The sequence below is a fragment of the Pyxicephalus adspersus genome, chromosome Z, assembly GCF_032062135.1.
Source record: "Pyxicephalus adspersus chromosome Z, UCB_Pads_2.0, whole genome shotgun sequence".
Taxonomy (NCBI): domain Eukaryota; kingdom Metazoa; phylum Chordata; class Amphibia; order Anura; family Pyxicephalidae; genus Pyxicephalus; species Pyxicephalus adspersus.
Window position 1 is genome coordinate 68,090,201 of NC_092871.1, and position 23,136 is coordinate 68,113,336.

At 38.2% G+C, this 23,136-nt stretch overlaps 1 protein-coding gene and 1 long non-coding RNA gene across 2 annotated transcripts in view; one reads left to right on the forward strand and one right to left on the reverse strand.

Moving 5' to 3' along the window:
- LOC140344363 (ficolin-1-like) overlaps positions 1-8,997 on the forward strand; it is a 37,403-nt gene extending 28,406 nt beyond the window's left edge. Inside the window, exons 6-10 of the mRNA XM_072431485.1 lie at positions 5,077-5,121; positions 5,740-5,867; positions 7,114-7,243; positions 8,062-8,196; positions 8,530-8,997. Of these exons, the coding sequence (XP_072287586.1) occupies positions 5,077-5,121; positions 5,740-5,867; positions 7,114-7,243; positions 8,062-8,196; positions 8,530-8,792 (701 nt within the window). The 3' untranslated portion in view covers positions 8,793-8,997. The remainder of the gene's footprint in view (positions 1-5,076; positions 5,122-5,739; positions 5,868-7,113; positions 7,244-8,061; positions 8,197-8,529) is intronic.
- On the reverse strand, positions 33-22,612 carry LOC140344364 (uncharacterized). Its single transcript, XR_011923557.1, has 2 exons — positions 22,397-22,612; positions 33-1,806 (listed from the first exon to the last, which is right to left on the reverse strand). It is a non-coding gene; the product is annotated as an uncharacterized lncRNA (long non-coding RNA).
- Between the last annotated feature and the right edge of the window lie 524 nt (positions 22,613-23,136).

Consider the following 23,136-nt stretch of genomic DNA (forward strand, 5'->3'; position numbering starts at 1 on the left):
GGTAGAGTGAGTAACACATGCAACTCAATGTGTAGTTAGATAACTCTCAAAACTTTATTCTTTGCAGACAGTTTATATAACAGTTCAAAGACATGACGAGTGCATGATCACATGATTACAGACAACTAGCAGACATGACAAATGTCTTGGAACAAGATATTTTTGTTAAGGGAACAGATAAATGGACGAAGGGAAGAAAGGCAAAAAGGGGGAGCGGACATTAGTTTACTGATAAGAGTACAACTAGTTTCAACATAATTCAATCATCTACAAAACATAACAAAAGTACAAAAATTATTAAATTCAAGAATCAGCGAAATTCCTCAGCTCCTTACATTCCCTCTTTTTATCCTTCAATAAAGGATAACTACTTGGCCTCATACTTCTGTTCGTTTACATACAAATAGACAGTTTGGGCATACATAACTTGAGGGAGCTGAGTGATTTTTGATTTGCATATTGACAATAATTTAGGAGTACATTGTACACAGCAGCATGCAAAGATACCAATGATAATAAAGATAAAAGCTATAAATAGCTTAATCCATAATCCAATGTTGGGAAATAGATTCCATAACCAGTCAAACAACCCTAAACCGCTATTTTGTTTAATATCCTGAGCAAGATCCTTAAGAGTGTTAATCACATTGTGGACAGATTCTGAATGATCCATCATGTTAAAACAACACATTCCTGCAAAATGTTCACAAGCAATATTATGTTTAAGTAACAAATAGTCAATGGCTGCTTTATTTTGTAGGATGCCTTTCTTAGCGTTAATATAATCAGTCAATAATCCGGATAGGGCAAGGGAAGTGTTATTAAGTCCTATTGCTACTATATAAGACAGGGGTGTGAGGTCAGTGTATGTAGCTACTGAGAGTCCTGGGACACCTGCGATTGAAGCAGCTAAGGCCACAACTTCTGTTTTAGGTTGTAAATGTAGGTCAGCTGAACATGTGTCATTTAGGGCTAGGGGGGAACATTTTATACGCATGGGTGTTAGTTGTTTCTTCTGACCCATGGTTAGGGCCATTCTTGAGAAAGTACAGGGCCCTCGGTAGATGTTAGCAGAGACATAATTATAAGTTTCCACAGGACCACAACCAGCCTGTGTGATAATTTACCACGTTGATAATGGATAGGGGACAGTTGAGTGGAATTACAGAGCATAGGGTTATGAACACCTGTGCAATCCTTTTTAATTGAAGTACATAAGCGAAAAGAATGAGATGTAGAATTTTGAAAGTTTGTGACTTTCTGTAATGCTAATATCCTACAGTGGGGTATTTCAGAAGGGTTACAAGTCATATGGTAACATACATCTCCCTGGGTAATATTTATAGTATGTCTAAATATCAAAATTTTTTCTGGGAAATCATAGGTTTTACAGTTTTTGCAAAAGTTTTACAGGTTATGAAGATAATGTATATCACTCTCAGTAACATCGGTGTCATTGTAGATATTGCTAAAGACTCTAAGCAGTATGTTGATTGGAGTGGAGACAGCAATCAAACAAGACGTTAACTTATCTTGAGTACTATGCATATCAGATAAGAAAAAACTAGAGCTATTATTTATTTCTTTGGCAAGACGTTCCCATATGTTACCAAGGAAGTCAGTCTAGTCACTATACTCTTCACTCTTGAAGCGTGTATTCAGGTGGGTCCTCCACTGGTCAGCATGGCTGTTCTAGTGATGGCTTGCACGGTGACTGAAGGTCCAAAGGGCGGATCCAAGGATTTGTGCTTGTGCAGAGCTTTAACCACACTACGTCTCCGGGCTTGAATGGGTGCGTCGGTTGATCTGTAGGGAGAGGAAAAAAGAGAGAGATATCTCCATAGTTGCTGTTCAATTTTTCAATTAACTGAGCTACGTATTGATCCTGAATTTGTTGTAAGTCTCCTGGTAGTAAGATAAGGGGTTCTTTGGCCCAAGGTATGGGGAATGGGCGTCCCATTAAAATTTCAATGAGTGATAGCTTTTTAACTGGATTGGGTATCATTCTTATTTCTGCTAGTATGGCTGGTAGGTATTGGTCCCTCATATGGAATGTCCCTCCAGATGCTTTCCTAAGTTTGTCCTTTGATGTCCTATTCATCCTTTTCTACTACTACAGCACTCTGGAGGTGATATGGGATGTGGAACTTCCATTCTATGTTTATGATTTTTGAAATTTCCTGTGTGACTTTAGAAGTGAATGGAATGCCATTGTCTGAGCTTATTCCCACTTGGCATCCAAATCTGGGGATGATCTTCTTGCATATTATCCTAGCTAATCTCCTTGCATTTTCTTTCCTGACTACAAAAGCTTCTACCCATTAGTTGGAAGCCTTTGGCATGTGTGTAAAGTCAATTCGTAATTCTTGAAATGGACCCTGTGGAGGTAACAAATGTTCATGTTTTCCTGCTTTCTTTCCTTGCATGTTATTTCTATCACACGTTAAACAACAGGAAAGTATGGCTTGTGTATGTTCCTTTTTTTTGGGCACAAAATCCCTTGTTTATTTCTTGTGTTGTGGTTTTATTGCTTTTGTGTCCTATACCATGGATTTGAAAAACAATGAGGGGTACATCTTTTTGGGGCAGCCCTACTATCCCTCCTTTTGACCAGATTCCAAATGAATCTAAGGTCAATCCTTCTTTTTCCCAGAATTCAATGTCCTGTGGGGTGACGAAGGTCTATATTTGTGTTAGAAGTGTGTTGGTTTCGGTGGAAGCTGGGATGGCGAGCAGAAGTGTATCGGGGGGGGAACTAGTGGTGGGTATGGTAGACTGAGCAGTGGCTTTGGCATGGAAGTCTGTTGCCCCTGGCATTGAAGGAATTGGAAGAAGTGTGTGCTGTAAAAAGAAGAAGTGTGTTGTAAAAATCTTGAAATTAATGCAGCGTGCTAAATGGGTTTTGCCATCAGCTATGGTAAAACCTCCTGGCTGCCAAATGGCCCCAAAATCATGTACGACTCCAAATGCATAGCGGGAGTCAGTGAATATGTTTACAGCTTTTCCTACCATAATTTCACAGGCTTTGGTGAGAGCTATCAATTCTGCTGCTTGGGAAGAGTTAACAGAGAGTGGGGCAGCTTTAAGGACTGTGTCTGGGAGATGTACCATGGCATATCCAGCTAAATAAGTTTTGTCAGAGGGTCCTGAGCATCTACAAAAACATACTCTGCTAGAGGAATGGGTGTTGTGGATAAGTCTGAACATGGTGTTGATGTGTTATGTATTTCAGTGATGCATGAGTGTGACTCTGGCACTTCATCCTCCGGCATTGAGGGCATTGAGCACAGCGATAGAACCGCTGGTAGCAGAAGCATATTTTACACTTAATCCTGCAATGGATGTTAGGATAACTTCATAAACAGACAACCTTTGTGCTGTTATGTGTTGAGTGGTTAAATTCTTAAGCAAGTGTAGTACAGCAAGGGATGTGTAAAGTATCGTCTCGTGACCCAAAGTTTGAAGTGAGACACTTTCTACAGCCATTGCACATGCTCCCAGCACATGCAGACAGACTGCCATGCCCTGCACAGTAACAGGCAGTGTCTTAGAGACATATGCCACAGACCTCAATTTACCTCCATGCATCTGAGCAAGCACAGCAGCCATGGTTTTACAATTCTCTCTTGCAGGTATTCATTTAACACCACATATGCTTTAGTCATTTCATCAGACCATTGAATGTTATTAGGGGCACTGGGGGTGGTACTGGGACAGAGCTGTGAGTCCCAATACGAGCAGTCAGGGATCCAGTGTCTGCAAAAATTGATCATGCTAAGAAAACCGAGCAGCTGTTTCTTTGTCTGTGGGCAAGGCAGACTGGTAATGGCATATACACATCTGGGGGATAGCAGCCGGGATCCTGGGGATAAAAGCATTCCCAGGGATGTGACCTGTTGCACACAAAACTTAATTTTTTTCTCCAGAGCTTAAACTTCTTTTCCTCCAGACCCAAAGAGTGCCCTCTTGTTCTTTGTAATGATCTCAAAGTGAATAATGGGGAAGAGAGTTCTCTATATGGACCATTTATATATTTATACACGGTGCTCATATCCCCCCCTAAACGTCTCTTCTCAAGGGAGAATAGATTCAGTTCAGCTAATCTCTCCTCATAGCTGAGCTCATCCATTCCTTTAATTAAGTTAGTTGCCCTTCTCTGCACTCTCTCCAATTCCACAATGTCCTTTTTGTGAACTGGTGCCCAAAACTGGACTGCATATTCCAGATGTGGTCTGACCAATGCTTTGTACTGGGGCAGGATTATGTCTCCATCTCTGCAGTCTATTTCTCTTTTAATACAAGAAAGTACTTTACTAGCTTTAGATATTGCAGCTTGGCATAGCATGCTGTTATTAAGTCTATGATCTACCAGAACCCCCAGATCCTTTTCCATTTCTGACTCCCCCAAATGTATTCCCCCTAGACAGTATGAAGCATGCTGACAATGACTACAGACAATTAGCAGACATGACAAATGTCCTTGTGGTTCTCTTAGAACAAGATATTTTTGTCAAGGTAACAAATAAATGGCCGAAGGAAGGAAAGGGAGAGTTTCCTAGCAAAAAGGGGGGAAGCAGACATTAGTTTACTGATAAGAAGAGTACAACTAGTTTCACCATAATTCAATCATCTACAAAACATAACAAAAGCACAAAAATAATTCACTTCAAGACTCAGCAAAATTCCTCAGCTCCTTACAAGCTTTATGTCCAAGGCTTTTCTTACTCTTCCTGCAGAGTTTGATCCTTTGTCCTCTTCTCCAGTGGTCCTTTCTAGGCAAATACAAATTTTCAAGTTCTAAAGAAAAAAAACACCTAAGTCTCTGTTATTATAAAACCCTGACACATTACCCCTGATTCATCAATGAAATCCGCGCTCGCTGGAAGCGCGAAAAAAAGCTGTCGGATAAGCGCGGCTCCGTGCGCGAGCTTTTTCCGTTGCTGAATAGCGCGACCGCGTACGATTCCGGATCGCTAATACGAATGCGCGACCGATAATCCGATTCTGCTTGATGAATCAGGGGCATTGCCTTTTTTTGCAATGTAAATCCTAACCACCATTATTTTTACTTCTCAGGTGACAAAGGTATCCAAGGTGTCTCATGCCCTAAAGAATTTAGTGGTAAGTACATGAGATGATGTCACCAATCATATCACCAGTTCCCTGTGATGTTCTTTTCAACACTCTTCAGTCCTCCTGTTTGCTTACAAGAAAAGAGCATGTAATGATATATTGTGGGTTTCCAGGCTTGTGTCAGATGAGAGGCCTGAGACCTGAGAAAAAAAACTGCAGTCTTTTGTAAAAGAGGAATAAACAACAAAGACACTGAGAAGAACAAGGATAGGATGCATATTCGATTTTCCTACAAATTCCTTCTAGCATTTTAGAATGGAAACCCTCTTTTTTTCATATTTATCACTGTAAACCAGGACAATGAAATGCACAGGAATTTACAATGATGTAAGCTTTCTCGCAGAATCAACAGGTATTTACTGTACTTCTATATTATGAACACTAATGCAAGCACATCTAATGTCTGGTAAGCTGAAATATATGGAATTTAGGGTTTAGCTGTACCTTAATGTAGGTTTAACACTATCATTTCTGTAATATCATATCAAAAAATAAAATGTGCTCAAAAATGTTAGGAGCCTAGCAAGCACAATGGAAAAAAATATGCAATATGTGGCTGTCCTAAATTAGAAACTGAACTTAGTTACACAACAGTGTTTTTTATAGGTGCCACAAACTGTAAGCAGCTGCTGGATAATGGTTTTTATCTTAGTGGATGGTACACAATATATCCTGATGGCCGTCGACCGTTAGCTGTCTTGTGCGATATGGATACCGATGGAGGAGGCTGGATTGTAAGACATCAAATTTTGCTACTGAGAATGATTCATGTACTGCTGCTCTGACAATATATTGAGAGAGAACACATAGACTTTTAAATATACATGTTGTAGTAAATACAACTTAATATTTTTTATATTATTATACTTTATCTCAGTGAGGTAGCAAACAAACACAATTTCAATGCAGAAGACCATTGTAGAACACATTCAAAGCATAACACAAAATCTGCCTATTGAGCTACAAATCAGGCCTAAATTAGTTCCTAAAAGTGTGCTACCCGAAACAACCAGGCAACATGTATCTTTTTGGTATTCTGTCAAACCTTTTCACACAGCAGCATGCTTCTACAGCAGAGAGGTAGAGAAAAATAGTGCTGAGCATTAGTCACCTTGCAGTTATTAATGTCTGTCCATAGCTGAGACTAATGAGGTCTCACTAAGGAGTAATGTGTAGACCTAGGGATAGCAGCTGTTTTCCAGAAGCTTGACAAAGGCTCTTGGTTCCAAGACCCAAAACAAAAATTAAGGTTCTGAGAAAACAAGTTTGATTTCATCCTACCAGTGATAGACTCTGGAGCCCTTCTCCATGTGTACGTGAGAAACCTATGTACAGATATACACTGTCCACAATCCTGCCAGTCAATGTCTCACATTGCATTTTTCTTTCAAACTATTCAGGGTACATTTAACATAAACCAAAGTGATGAGATTTCCGGAATCTAATAGTCCCTCTATCAGTTGTCCTTCTAGTTTAGTAGAACATATCTGCCTTCCAGTATCAGTTACTCAGTGTACTGCAAGAACAGATTTGGCTGATAGTGACATGTGCCCCCTAATGTCAGATTTGATAGCCCTTATGTACTATGGCACAATTATAAGCCACATGTTCTATTCCTTGGCACAACCAGCACCTAATATGTTGTGTCTCTCTTGGGTGAAAGCTTCCTTTTAGGCTAGGAGGCTGTTTGTATCTGGCACCCTTTTGTAGAGCATGTGTATGTCTTGTGTATGAAAGTAGGAACTGTTGGTTTATGTTTTCCACTTTCCAGAGGGCATATCCTAGAGATAGTACTTCGAGGCAGTATATTGCTCGTAGTCTGTATGACTAATATGTTGCTGTGTCCAATGGCCACGACTCTGGTCCTATGGTCACAGAACATGTGCTTCTCAATCTGAACAGGCCTACAAATGTTAACACAAGTGCAAAAAAAACAACTATAAGGTTTTGGTGTTAGCACTTTTATAACCTCTTCTCTAGGTATTTCAGAGGCGTAGAGATGGATCAGTGGATTTCGACCGCAACTGGAACAGCTATGAGCTTGGGTTTGGAAGTCAGCTGAGTGAATTTTGGCTTGGAAATGCAAATATCCGTCGGTTAACCTCAACTGGTTAGTAGACCACATTATGCTCCCAGTGACAGCTGGTCCAAAAATGCCACATTAGGCAAAAACATAGAAGATGCCATTGTTGCTCTCCTTCTAAAAATGGTAGCTGCGTAGTTGTCCTGCTTATCTAATGGCTTTAGTATTTTGAGTCACACAGTCAGAACAAATATGTATGTTGGAAGAGCTGACTTTACTCTTTCTCATTGTTTGGTATAGGTCAATGACCAACATAGCATTTTTAGTTTAATAATGGCAGCCCTCACATTTCTCTCAGTATGGAATAACTTACACTTCATATTTTACCCCTCCCATCCTATTGCCTCTTTCAATTTTGTATGGTATACAAGTACACAATAGATGTAGGCCAATTACACTTCTCCACCCCATCCCAGTTTGTAGACAATGCAAATAATACTTAAAATATGATTGATTAGAGTGTCTTAATATGTTTCCATTATATTAGAATAATAATAAACTACATGAATGTTTTAGTGGAAAAAATGTTTGTAGATTAAATACATGTTTTATAGAGGTGTAAAAATGTCCTTAAAAGAGAGAGATTTAAATCTAAGGGGGACAGTCTCTCCAAATCAGGACCAGTTAGAATTAAGCTTTTGTTAAAACAGTTCAACTCAAACTAATGCTCAATGTTTTCAGTCAAAGCACCTTTCAATCTGGGTCAGTGCTCCTCTGACCCATTAGGGGAAGTTCCACGGGTTTGCAAAAGCACCCATGAGCTTGTTATGACTGGCCAACCTCCATTCATTGCTCAGAATCTAGTTTGTTATTTCCTTCCTTCACCCTGTTCTGTATTGTTACAGAGACCTGTGAACTGCGCTTTGATTTAGAAGACTTTGAGGGAAATCATACCTACGCTTTGTATAGCAACTTCCGAATAGAGGGAGAAGAGAATCAGTACACCTTGCGCTATGGTTCATTCATGAGGGGCACTGCTGGTAATTTAAAGGAAATGTTTAAATTATACTGATTGTTTAAAGGCAATGTGTGTGTGTGTATATATATGTAGTATATTACGCTGATGGCGTCATCTTAGCTTAAATGGGACCTAAACAAAAATGTTTTCCTTACATAAAAGGGTAGACAGCAATTTAAATAAAGTAAAAATGTTAATTTTGTAATTTAAAAAAGGTGAAGCCCCTCCCCTGAAACAAGGATGACGGTAGTAGTCATAAGTCACAAATAGTACTTTTTACAGCTTCTAGATTTTTATTCTGAATATTTCTCTTACATCTTATGGTGTAGTCATTGATTTTTTTTTTCCTGGCCAGGGAATTCACTCGGAACACAAAAGGATCAAGCCTTTTCTACTAAAGACCAGAACAATGACAAGAGCATCACTAAGGAGAAAAGCTGTGCTGAATATTTCAAATCAGGCTGGTGGTTTGAAGCTTGCCACCTTTCCAACTTGAATGGGGAGTACCTTAGGGGGGGCCACAAGGTGAAGGGTAAAGGCATAATTTGGTACAGTTTTAAAGGCAATTTTTACTCGCTGAAGTCCACAGAGATCAAGTTCCGGCCACAAAAGAAATAAAAATGCCATATGCTGTAAATTTTGTACTCAGCTGAGACCTCAAGTTAACAAGGTTCAGTTGGGGTCCCCTTACTGGTGACATGTAATGTAGAATGTATATTAATCTGCAGGAGGGAGGGATGTGAGTGGTTTTCACTTGTATCAGTTTCATTTCTACTTATTATCTTTTAAGTACAATAAAATACCTTCACCTACCTCCAGTTAACCTCAAGTCCATTCACTAGTCTCTGTTTACATAAAGCAAGTACTTTTGCTGAACAAATGTAACTTGTTCATTAATATACCCCAATGCTCAAAAGAAAACAGATATGCAGGCTGGCATTACTGTGTGTATTAAAACAACTGTACTGTAGTGTTCATTAAAAACTACACATCCATCTATGTCTACCTTGTCTCCAGGGTGAGCACACTGTTACAAAAAAATGTGAAAAATTGACCATCTCTAGTTACTCATGCCAGAAGATTTGACCGCAACTATTCTTACCCCCCTGTGTCATGTGGGTGGTTGCAGTTTGCTGCGATTCAACGTTTTCCAGGTGATGAATAAACACTAGGGCCATCTCAGTGCTCCAGCAGCAACCACAACTGCTTTGAACCACTTTACATCCTCTGTTATTTGTGGTTAAAGGCAGTTGCATTCAAATTAAAAAAAGAAGCTGGCCATTTAAGGACAGACAGAAGCTCATGTTATGTTCAGGAATTCTGCTGCAATAGACTGCAGCCATAACCGTCTGCACAAGGTGGTTCCCAACTACTCCTATCCAGTGGAATGGCAGAATTTGAAAAAGAGATTGAGCTTAGTGTCATTCAAAAGTCAACTTCAGCTAAAACTTTTTAAGGAGCTACAGCCACATTTTTTTTAATTTTAATTAAAGAGTTTCAGCCAAATTGGTTTTATGGTTTGTTTGAACCAATATGACTGAAAGTTCTGTTGGACAGCTTAACCTACTAAACAGTGAAGTAGTAAAAAATGATTCTTCTTTCAATAACCTCATGTTTACAGGTAGTACTTTCATGTAACAAAAATGATACAAAGTGTATCATTCTGTACAGTAAAAGTGTTTAGTATGGTTATATTTTTTTTGACCCCTCCAAAGCCATAGAGCTAAGTCTTCAAGCTGGGCAGATCCTTGTTTTGCTCAGATGCAACACAAACCCATTTATTCCTATAAAGGCACCATCCACTATTTCGTTTTTTTCCTGCTGAAGAAGCTGTCTGGCTTCTGTCTGGAAATTTTAAGGAGTGTCTAAACAGCTCAAAAGATTCACAGGTGAAAATCATGCATCGTTTTCAGGGTGGTAATGTTTCCTGTGTATACATGTAAATCCAGATATATGTAATATTGGGACTCAAAAATTTGAACCTAATCCCAAACTAATTCATAAAATCATGTTTAACAAATAAGGATTTTTAGGGTAACAGCTTTCAGTCATTCATAAACCCCATAGGTTTTATTAACAAATACAATAAAAGTTATGTAAAACAATTCCACAGAAAAAAACTGTACATATCCATATATGCCCACCATGAACATAAAGTGTGTGTGTGTGTGTGTGTGTGTATATATACATATATATATATATATATATATATAATTTTTTTTTTTAATATATATAATATTACATATATGTATATATATTATATCATATTATGAAATGTGTGCTCAATGATGGGCAGGCACATGGATGACAGGACGTCCCATTCAATGCTGCCTCCTACAAATGGTGCACTCGCCACTGAAGTGCATCACACTAGCAAAAGCTCTCTCCAATAGGGCAGTATAATACTATGTCTACGCAAATATGAGTAGCAACAAATGGAAATGAGAGGGCAATCCTACTCAATTTTGCCCCCTGTGCTTGCTGGATTGTAAGGCTTTGTACATACAGGTTGATCTCCATGGACACACCAAATAACCATCATTGTTTTAATAAATGTCCTGTTAGACAAGGCCATTGTCTGTCAACTGGGATGTCGTAGCATACAATTGGGGCACACATGCTCTGTGGGTTGTAAAGTGTCTCGGAAGACAGGCTGCTCTATGGACATACCAAATAACTGTCATTTTTTCAAAAATGTCAATTGGGACGACTGGCTATTGGTGGCCACAATGTATTCTAATGTATGTAAAGAAAGCATTTTGGCTGAGACTTTTTGCAGATTGCAGATTGCAGTTTTCTCTTTTTGTGTTTTTGTTGTGTTGAATCACCTACAGGAACATCTGATACCATCTGAGCAGGTTATGCTACTAGCCTGCTCCCACATTTTCCACCATGCCTGCCTCCAGTGGTTGACAGAGGAAAGACCATGCTGTCCCCTCTGCAGGGCAGTTATTGCTCATATCATTGAGGTATGTAATATACATCCTTTAATAAAACAGCTAATGGTTTAATTATTTATTTTGATTTTCTTTATGAGTTATTTATTTAACCATGGTTATCATTCTTTTTCCAAGGGTACTGGCATTGAAGGTATACGGTGGGTTTTTTATGGTCTGATGAACTGCAAAGAGAAATCTTATTCCTTGCCCCTGCAGAACTCATGGATCCATGACCACTGATTTCTATCCATACAGATGAAAATGGAGATAATATCATAGACTTTGAACAGATTATACACATCTGAATGGCATCTGTATAGACATATCTGTGGTATCATTTATTTTCACAGTGCCAATTACATCATCCTAATAGGAGAGGATTTTTGGGTAACAATTTATTTTATATTGGGTACAATCATATCTGGAAAAATATTCGTCGGATCTAATATTTGAACACCACTGGACTTTGCAAAGGTCATTAATTCATTATTATTGTATTAGATAAAAAGGAGTGTTGTCTCCTTATTTCTAGGGAGGTTTTAACCTTTTTAAGGAATGTGTAAGGGTATTATGTATACCTAAACTCATTCCTGAGGGGAAAAACATCCGGGGTTCCTCCTATTAAAGGGGGATTTCAGATTCTGATTAGTTCTTTCCCCACAGACCCTCACAGCACTGGGGTCACATTGTGGGGATGAGTACTTAGGTTCCAGATAGGCAGGAGTCTGGTTTTGCCAAAGTGAGGGAGGCTGCACACTGTTTTTTTATTTAGTATTAGTTTGCAAAAATAAAAAAACTTACATTACCTCATTTTGTTTAGTATGAACAGATTGCCCCAAATTGTCAGGCCCTTTGTTTACCTATGTGCAGCCAATCTAACAGGCTGGCCAAATTGGCCAAACAAATCTCTAGCTAGGCTGAGCTCCTGTCATTTTGGGACACGGCTGCAAACTTTTAGCTGCCGCAGCAGGCAACGTGGCCAATGCCGCCGCTAGCAGCGCGCCTCTCCGCTCTGGCGGAGGGATCTGTTCCAGCCGAACTACTGTTTGGCCAAACAGCATCCCTGCGAACGTGTGCAGTGCTGCACACATCCTCAGCATTCCTGTGCTGCGCAGCACAGCACGGTCCAGGGTCAATGCTGAAAGAGGCAAGCGCGCTACTATGCGCGCCTCTTGAACCCCCAACGGGGGAGGGGCAGTTGGCTGCCTCGCTGCGGGGCGGGGCATGTTTAGCTCGAATTTCCTGCTGCCAAATCGGCCGCAGGGGATTTATTGCTCAATTAATTCATCCTATACAATAGCGTCAGGTGTCGCAATGTGGTTGGGCAGTCTGCCCGTTTAATGAGACCTGTCATTAGCACCCTTGCCCATTTTAGCCTCTGTGTCACGGTGTGCTTGGGTGCGTTCTTGTATTGGATTACCGTGTTAAACCTCTATTGTCTTGCCACCAGCTCAGACTTGTTACCAACAGTGACCCTGCCTGATTACTGACCTTTGCATGAACTCTGCCTGCCCTGACTTGGGATTGTCCCTGACTACACCTTTGCCCCATACTTCTGTACCTTACTTTATCGGACTGACCATCTTGTGTTTTGCCTCAGGCTGTATCTAAATTAGGCAATAAAGGTTGTTAAAGGAAATCCTGGGGTTGGTTGTGGTTTGTGCACCCAGGCGCATTACACACAGCTTTTTTTTTCTGGCAAAGTAAATGAATAAAATACTAGAAAGAAACTTTAGCTTCAAATTCTTTAACAAAAACTGTCACAAAAAGTATTCATTTAAACAGCAATCTTCTCATAAGGATGCATGTGCATATAGCTGTAAAAGCCTTCAATATGTAAGATTAGTTCAGACAGAATTAAGATAAATTATTTTATTTTAAAGTAAGATAAGATTATTTAGGTTAAAAAAAAATTACACCTCCCCCCCCCCCAACAAAAGAGAAAATAAATAAAAAAAGGGTTGAGATAAGATTTTTTCAAACAGGATTAAGGCAAGTAAAGATATAGTTAGTTAAATGTAAAGTTGAGATTAGGATAAAATTGGATAAAAATAGATTACCACCAATCGCCCCCCAAAATTTTAAAAACGTAGCAAAATCTAGCAAGAGGTGGCTCACTATTTAATGTACATCGCTGCGTAATATGTTGGCGCTATATAAATCATGTTTATTAATAATAATAATAATAATAATAATAATAATAATATTACTTCTTTTTTGACTAATTATGTCCCGCTGATCCTGGGAATGGGCTGTTTTAGGTACCCACAATGTTACATAAATGGTTAGACTCACATCCACCGACACTCAGGCTTTTTAAGAAAAAATTAGAATATGTTTTCAGAATGGCTGGGATTGAAACATCTCTGGATAAAGAAACTAAGGTTGCAAAATTTTTTGAAACATCTTACTTAATCTTACTGAAATCTTACATAGAGACTCACTCTCACTCAATAAAGCATCAGATTATGAATACTTTTGAACATACCTCTTGGTATACTTTTTATATATTTTAGATAATGATCTTCCTGTGGGTATGGATGATACTTAAATTGGAAACTTCTGACATTGTTAACAAGATTGTGTAACTACTTCTCTTTCTTCCATATTTTTCATGTGCATATTCGCATGCCTGTTTTTTTTGTTTTTTTTTTTATATATGTTTCTTTGAATATTTGTATATGCTGTGTTACCTTTTTTGCTGTAACCATGATTGCTGTATTGTTAATATTGTTATTTACTGAATCATTCGTTAATAAAAAATGGTTAAAAAAATATAAGATTATCACACGCCGGGTATGCTGCACAGGCTGTTGCCAGCTGCAGAATCGCTTTGCTGGAGATGTGGATCCCAGCATGGGACCAGCATTTTTTGGTTCTGTCCCACTATTTACACCTATTGGGACAGGGATATTAGGCTAATCACAGAAGTGACCCAGCAACGGTTCTCCCTTGACCCACTCCACCATCTATTGGGATTGCCCTTCACGGGCCCCCCCAAACCCACATCTAAGCTTATCACACATATTTTGGTAGTGGCCCATACTTTTATCCTGGCCAAGTGGAAATCCATACAGCCCCTCTCTTTGGAGGACTTGCATACTCATGTACAGGAGGTCCATTTGATGGAATATCTTACCGCTCTCCTCAGAAAAAATGTTGCTAAGTTTGAACAGGTCTGGGAATCTTGGGATGCCTATTATGCCCATTTACAGCTTTAAAGTGTTGATTTGACTATGTGAGCTTCTTATTAATCATCATTCTGGTGACCCCCCCCCCCCATCCTTATTGGCTCGTTTACACCCTACCTGTTTATTTTTATTTTTTGTTAATGATTTGTCATCTGTTAATGTTTGTTTGTCATCTTTTACTTTCTCACCATATGGGATTATACTGTTTAGTTTACATTTTGCTGCTATTTTTTAAATATGTTATTTGTATGATCCTTTTTGATGTACTGGTAGTTATCCGGTATACTGTACACTATGTTATATATATTTATGAAAATTCTTAATAAAAATCCAGTTTCAAAAAAAAAAATAAGATTAAGATAAAGAAAAAATTAGGAACAGATAAAATAGGATTATAAAAACTGTATAAACAGGATAAACTGTGTTATAATAAAATAAAGGTAAGGCTGACAAAATTTTTTTAAAAAATAAGATAAAATAAAATAAATTTAATATAAATTTGGATAACTATTTAAAATAAGGTTTAGATAAATACAATGAATCTTTGATAAATTAGGATAAGGATGAAGTTCAGATATATTGTAGATCAAATTAGATTATGTTTAAAATAGAATATGTTTAAATAAAAGTAAAGTAATATAGAAATCACTAGATAATATAGACAAAGGCATACCACATGAATGTAGAGCAGATTACACAGTTTATAGAATGAGGCCTACTGCCAAAAGACATCCAAAACTGGAAAAAATATGACAACCATCAAGGAGGTTAACTTACCGTAGTTTAGTGTAGTTTAGTGTAGGTCCTGCTCTGAAAGAGTCTACCTTGTCATAGTATGCAGGCTTGAAATCTGTTGGCCAAAATCGTGTCATAGATTAAAATGCAGGTTTCATTTTGTGGCCAGTTTAATAAACCAAAAGGCTATTGATCAGTGATTACACTATATAACATGATTAAAAATGATGAAAAAATACATAACCAAGAAAATCTAAATATGTGTTCAATAGTTACTAATATTGTTTGACGAATTTTACCTAAAATGAACTACACAAGGGAAACAAGTCAGGAACCCTGTTTCAAAAATGGTATTTGTTTTTTCCAAATGGACTTACAAGACTTCTCAAAATGTGTACATTTTCTGTAAAGAACATAAATATTGTTTTACAAATCATTATATAATAAATAGACTGTAGCAGGATGGAAGTAAAGCTAGCAGACTAAGGCAAATAACAAGAGTAAAGGGGGTGTACGAGAAGCAAAAAAGTTCTCAGTATGAAGGAGCCATTTCATGTGAAGTTGTGGAAGGAAAAAGTGTGGAAGCACTAGGTGAAGTATTGGCTGAACTCCCTCTCTATCATCCCTATCCTCACACTCTGAATTTATTTATCTTACTTTGGGATTTTTAGGGTATTTTTCTTTTGGATATGTTATATGATGTTATGTTAAAGCGATTGCGGGATGGAATCTAGTTCCACTATGCTCTAGCAAGAGACAGCCAGGTTAACCTGTGTCCTTCCCCTATTTCACTTTGAAGGAACAGATGTGGTCAAGATTCATAATATTGGTGACATTAATGAGTGCAGACATGCAAGAGAGAGCTCCTGAGACTTCCACACACAGCACCCAGTCTGGTCAGCCTGTCAGGCCTGGGACCATGCTTGATCCTGGGGCAGATCAGGGAGGTTTCTCCCCTGAACACAGTGACTCAGGGGCAGAGTCCCACCGCCTTATTGAAGATCTGGCAGATGGACCAAAACCAGGGGAAGACAAGGACACCTTCTCAAGGAAAGTAATGAAGAGATTAAATCAGATTCCTGCTCTGAATTAAAAATGTTGTTTAATGTAGACAAGTCTTGAAAAAGAGGATGACTGTGTATGAGAGATCATTCACATCTAAGAGAAAGATTATTATTGAAAACATTCAAGACACAGGTGAAGCTGTGGTTACTCTAAGCCAGTTGGAAGCAGTGGATGCAGGTGAACCTCTGTTTAACCCAGGTCAGATGGAAGCAGCGAGTGCAGGTGAAGCTGTGATAATGCTATAAATAGTACCGTAATAAACCTTCTATTATACCAAGATGGCAGAGCATGTGTACGCCCTGAGAGCTAGGAGAGGAAGCAGGAACAGCCCTGGGATATGAGACAGCAAAGCTGGGTTCGGGTGTCGCTGGGAGCAGCATGCTAAGACTGGTGGAACTAGTAGTCCCAGTGTTTCAAATATTGACTCCATCTCCCTTGCAATAGATACTTCATTGATGGAATGGGGTGTTACTGTTCCTGAATATTCTGCTGTGACTTGTAGTCCACCTTTGAATAATGACATTGTTCCTGCCTTACCTTTTTCTGCTGCACTCTCAGCACAATGATGCCAATGGACAGAGCACACCTGATGCTAAGCTGTGTCTGCAGGCAGAGGAGAGGAGGTGGGGTTCATGTGGCCCCCAGGAGAGGTATAAGTAGCAATGTAAAGAGAAGAAGTTGGAGGAGAGCAAAGAGTCAAAAGGAACGGTCTTGTCAGCTGAGGATATGGAGTGGTTAGAGATGCAAACGAAAAGGGGGAGGAAAAAAGTCTGCTCCTAAAAGAAATGTTCTAGACACTGGGGTGAGTCTGGAGAATAAGTTTCAGGCCCTCTCTGATAAGGAAGACCCCTCAGAAGTGGAATCTTTGGATGAGTTGGGGAGCCTTTCTCTAAAAACAATGAGTTTGGGTAGGGGTGCCCAGAGCGGGCTTAAGGGTGGCTACCATTAGTGTCGCCAGCATAAAATCTGTAAGCATTCATGACATGGCCTTTTTTTTGCTCAGCTTGTTTGATAATGACAATTTGTTTTTGCAGGAGACCCAGCTCAGTACTCTGGCAGATACCCATCTAGCAAAGAGGGAGTGGACATGTGGTCCTCCTTCTGGTTTGGCTACCGAATATTCTGATATAGTCTGTTAATGGGGTTCTATAAATACCTATTGATATTTTTGTATATATGTAAAAATGTATATATGTTTTTTATATGAGCTGTTTAAACCTCCACTAGTTTAAGCTCTGCTGTACAGGTTTGCAAGAAGCTGATACTAACTTAAATCAACATAAAAAACAATCCACAAAATTCCAACCTTCTACACAGTTAGTAGTGTGTCTTGGCTCCTAATGAGTAGTAATAAGAACTAAAACTTCTGAAGAAGTTAACAGAAATATAGTTTGTTTGGCAGATACATCGTAATTAGTAGTTTGCCTGAGCTTGAACTCTGTATAATGATTCAAATAAAGAGTAATACAAATTATTCTTTTTTTCTATATTCAACTGCATTTTTATAGATCATTCTCCACTAGTGACAATGACACAAAAGTACTGGTTGTGTGTTTTTTTTAATTGGTTACAGAAATCAATAAGGAACCCAATACATGATCAAGGAAAAAGTGTACATGTTGACTAAAAATCACGGAAGTCTATTAAAATTAAAAACTCACTTAAAGCAGTGCAAATGCAGGACAGAAAAGGATAAATGCAGGTCAAATGCACCTGCCAATATTTTCTGTAAAAGTGTTTACAGAAGTGTCTCAAAACAATGTTAAACTGATGTCATGGCACAAGTATAAAGCCCATTGACACAGGCATAGACCCTGATGTAAGTTGAAGGGCATGGGTGTCATAATAAGGATCTTGTCTGCACTTGTTTCATTGTATTAACCACCCACCACTTTTCAATTTTTGGGTGTGGCCTTCCAACTGGCATGCAGTGGGCATGCTGCAGGCCATATTGGAATGGTCTCCAATTGTCTAGGACAATTCCTTTTTTGTCATTGGATGATGTAACCCCTGCTTGTGTGCAGGAGTTGCATTATCTCTGGCAGCTTCCTCTATGTGGAAACGCTGCACACAGAGCCAAGAGCTACACTAAGCGCATTATACAGTTTAGAGTTCAAACAAAAAGCTACCAGGAGCCAGGGAGTTAATTTTTTTTTTACAAAAGAGCAATTGCATGTACTACCTCCTGATGTTTTTTTTTTAGTTTGGTCCACTTCAGGACTATGATCAGACTGGCAGTGAGGTTGCAGTGTGGTCACTACTTCCTCATTCTAGTAAACCTCAGACACCACATTTTGTGTCTATCCACCACCGCTCCATAGAGAATAAAAGGGGGTGGCAGTAAGTGGTTCAGTACTGCTTACTGCCACTGGCTGTTAAATCTGCAGAAGCTAGTTAAGGACCAATCCTGAAATAGAAGTGACCAAGGAGCTGGCAAGATGCTGCACAGGTTCACTTGATCCAGCTGCAAATCTAAACCTAGCTGTATTGAACAATTGTCCAAATACCAGAAAACTACAATATAAGACAGAATGCAAAAGATAGAAGACACTACAATATAAGATAGAATGCAAAAGATAGAAGATAGTATTGCCTATTTTCTTCCACAGGCACTCTGGAAACACACAGAGTGCAGGCTGGAAGGGGACACACACACAGAGCTCTGTAAACCACTAAAGGATTGGAGGTTGGACTTAATGCTGGAAAGTAAGGGTTTATACAGATTCCTAAGTATTTTATGGAATTGGGCTGCCATAAAAAAGGAAAATTACAGAAAGGACACAAGAGTCGAAGACATAATATCATAATTAACTGTAAACTTGCACAACGCTCCAATACAATCAAATTCTTTCATAACTACAAATAGATAGAAATAGAGGGGAATATCATCTGCGAAAATAGATCATTTGTATTGCGTTATGTTCCATAACCAAGATGTACAAAACTGTGTATAGAGGACATCCCAGTCTATTTGTATAAACTGCATGTGGACCCATATAAAAGGCTTCTATTCTTTCAAACATAACCAGGCCTAATCTTATTTGCAGTAATGTTTCTTGTTAGAAAATCCAATTGACCCAGTTGAATGCCTTCTTTGTCATCGACTTACAAAAGGTATGTGGGGATAGAATTTTTTTGGTCCGACTGATAGGAGACACAGTTTTCAAAGTGTTATCACAGGCTTTACATCCCATTGTGAAGCCAACTTGATCTAGATTTATTAAAATAAAAAAATAGTTACAAGAAACTTAAGTATATTGGGGTATAAGCAATTTAAATTTTGAGACATTTGACTGTTGGGTGATTTGTAAATCCTGTGTTTTTATCATCTCTGTCACTATTAGCCTATAAATACTGTTATATTTATCTGTCCTTTTTTTTAAAAAAGCTTTTTTTTCTCTTTGTTTCTGACCACTAATTAGGGGACTGCTCAAAGGTTTACAGGTAATATGAGTTATGAGTGAACTTTCCTTTGAGCTTGCTCACTTGTGGCTTGTGACACATGTGGCTCTGAATAAGTGGATTTAAAAACAGGAGTTGAAAAACAAAAGGAGTTCAATCTTTAATGAAACTACACACTGGACATTATCTTTTATAGCTTCCTTAAATTAATAAATATTGTAACTTGAAAAATGAGTGGCAGCAAGGTTGAATGTTTTTTTTATTGCACTTGTCTGCTATATGTATGCACAAATGGAGCAACAGCTCCTAGGTGAATATTGCTGTAACAGATGTGAGCAAGTTGCCCTTCTGGAATATTGCATTAAAGATCTAGAGGAGCGCATTGCAACACTGAAATCACTGGATAACCTTGAGAGGGGTCTCCTACTCACTGATCAGGTAGTTATTTGGATAGATATGGAGAGTCGAAAGGGTAATCGGGATGAGCAGGTAGGGGCTGGGATACTGTAGTTACAGGGAGTGATAGGGGCTTCCAGAAAATGAAGGCCATCCCTGGATTTGAGCACCTCAACAAATTTGCAAAGTTATGTGAAGATATGCAGATGGTAAACCCAGATGTTGCAGCCCTAGATGTTACTGCTACCCCTAACAGCTGGAAGAGCAGCACATCTAGTAGGGGTGGTGAAGGTAATGCTGGAAGGGGTGGACAATTGGTTGTCATAGAAGATTCTTTGATCAGGACGTAAGACATTGTGGTTGAGTTGCATATGGGGATGCATATTACACAGATAATTACTGGAGTCTGCTATAGGCTCCCCAGTGCTAAAGAAGAAATAGAGAATCAACTATTAGCACAGGTAGAAAGGGCTGCAAAGGACAGTAGTAGTAATGGGTTTTTTACCCTGGCATTGACTGGGGTAATGACACTATAGGTACAACAAAATGGAGGAAATGTATGGATTTAATACAAGATAATTGTATGGTACAGTTTATAGACTCTGCTGGACCTAGTTTTTTCTAACAATGCAGAGCTTATAACAAATGTGCATATGAATAAAAAATCTAGGTAGCAGTGACCATAATATGATTTGGTTTAATGTAGGTTGTACACAGGAAGCAAAAACAGGAAAGATAAAAAACATTTACAAAATGATAAAAATATTTACAAAATATGTAAAAAGGAAATAAAATGTGAAAAACTTCACAGATTGCAAACGAAAGTAAGGCAAAAAACCCCTCAAAATCAGATTTGAGCATATAGGCCCCTTAAAGCATGTCCCCGATTTGGTAACTTGGGATAAAAAAAAAAATCAGATTTACTAAACACTTTTTTTTAGCTCTGTGTACACAAAAGAAATAGGCAGAGCTTAAGTCTAAATTGCTAATAGCAATTTCACTGCCTTAAATGAGCCACAAAGGCTCAAAATTGATATGATTGGGAAACAGTTGCAAAAAAATAAGGTTAAAAAAGCACCAGGACCTGATGGATAACATCCATGTGTCCTCAAAGAGATGAGGTAAGTTATTTCAAAGCCATTGTTCCTATTTTTTTAAGACTCTTTAATTAACTGGCATGGTACCAATGAAGTGGCGTAAGGCCAATGTGGTTCCTAGCTTTAAGAAGGGAGCAAACTCATTACCTAGTTACTGCAGACCGGTTAGATTAACTTCGTTAGTTAGAAAGGTACATAGAGGAGTTTCTGACAGAATAAGTGATAGCATGAATTCAGGAAAAGTAGTCAAACAAATGTATTCACTTTTTATGAGGAAGTAAGTAAACAGGTAGACAGTGGTGCACCAAGTGATATAGCGTTAGAGGCACAAATCATTTTAGAACTGACAGGGATTTTATAGTAGCATATACAACAAACAACATTCTTTTCTTTGTTATAAAATTTCAAATTTTAATAAACACAAACAAATGAATAAAAATCAATACATAAAACTTTCATATATTTTATAGATCATAGCAACTTTAACCCTTCTAATGAATATGGTTTCCCCTAGAAACCTTGATTCAAAATGGGGTTTTCATTTAGGGCTACAACATACACTTATTCTCAACGCATTTCATAGGGCCAAGTCTGCTTCCTCAGGAGTAAAGGGGGTAAATATTCTAAACAAGAAAATATATATATATATATATATATACACATACGCATAATACCGAACAATTAGCTCACTCTTTAAAGGAACAGCTCAAACAAAAAAGTCACTTACATATATGAAAATACAATTAGAATAAAAATCTCCAAAGCCAGAGGCCCTGCAACCAGAACAACAGCACCAGAAGCGTAGTCATAGCATGGCAGAGGAGAGTAACAGTGTATCAAAGGGTAGTCTTGAAACAAATGGAATTCCTATAATAAGTATATCTTCAGTTTTGTAACTGTGTGCTTAGTATTTTAGGGCACAAAAATACACAAAAAAGGAAACCTTGAGTATATAGTGAAAAACTAGGTAACCTATTTTTTACATTGACATGCATATATATCATACTTGCATTGATAATTAAAACTTATATCCTTGTAGTGAGTGGATTACATTTATGTTGTAGTTCAATATAGATTATATGATATGATCTTCTGTTGTCAGAATATACTATCTGCTTATATCTATTCCATTCCAGTTTATTAGGATCTTGTGTTGCCATAGTATAATGTCTATTTATCTCCATTACTATCTATATATATTAAAAAGGGTATAGTAAGTTGAAATCAATGAGTCTATTACTAGTCAAACCTAAAGGAAACATTTAAGAACTTTTTTCCAAAGGCATTATAGAAAACATAAATCAGACATAAGACTAATTATGCATATTTTAGAGTAGGCAACACATTAAAAAAAACATATATCAGTACATATCAGTAAAAAATACATATATCAATACCAAAAAGTACTTGCGTTATTTCTAAAGACTCTGGTGAACAGTTCTACTTCTGATTAGTGTGTAGCAGCTCCCCATCTGCAGCAGCTTTCTTCTTACTTGTCACCATGCAGTTTTTATGCCAAATCTGGTGTCCTAAGAAAAAAAACTACCCATGAAAAATAACTGCCGATGGATGTATACCAATGGGCATGTACTATGACTTATTCGTTAGGAAAGTTTCACTTTCGCTGTTTGTTTATGAATGCTGCATGTCATGTACTGCAGCCTTACATCTCTCCCACTGCAGCTCTACATCTCTCCCAGTACAAACCTCCATATCTCCTGAACAGTATGTCATACTGACCTGAATTTTCAGGGTACACAGGGGACACTCATAGCTAGCAGTACCCCAAATTTCATCTCCCCACCTTTATTAACTTTCAAAATATGAGGGTCATAATTATAAAATTTAGTGAAAATTGAACATCAGGGTTGCTGTTGAAAAAGTAAGTGTGTCTAGAAGCCCGAAATTAAACATACAAATTATGGACCCCCAAGGCAACTTATATAGCAAGGAGGTGCAACCCCTAACATTATACCTAACTGTCACAAAACTAGAAATGACATACTACACTACCCTGTCCACTTACCCACTTTGAACCCCAAATTCTCTGAAAAAGGGGGATACAGGTAAACAAAATTATAGGTGCAAGTGGGGAAGACCTGTGGCTAATACCCCCTAAAATTTTATCATTAGGCCA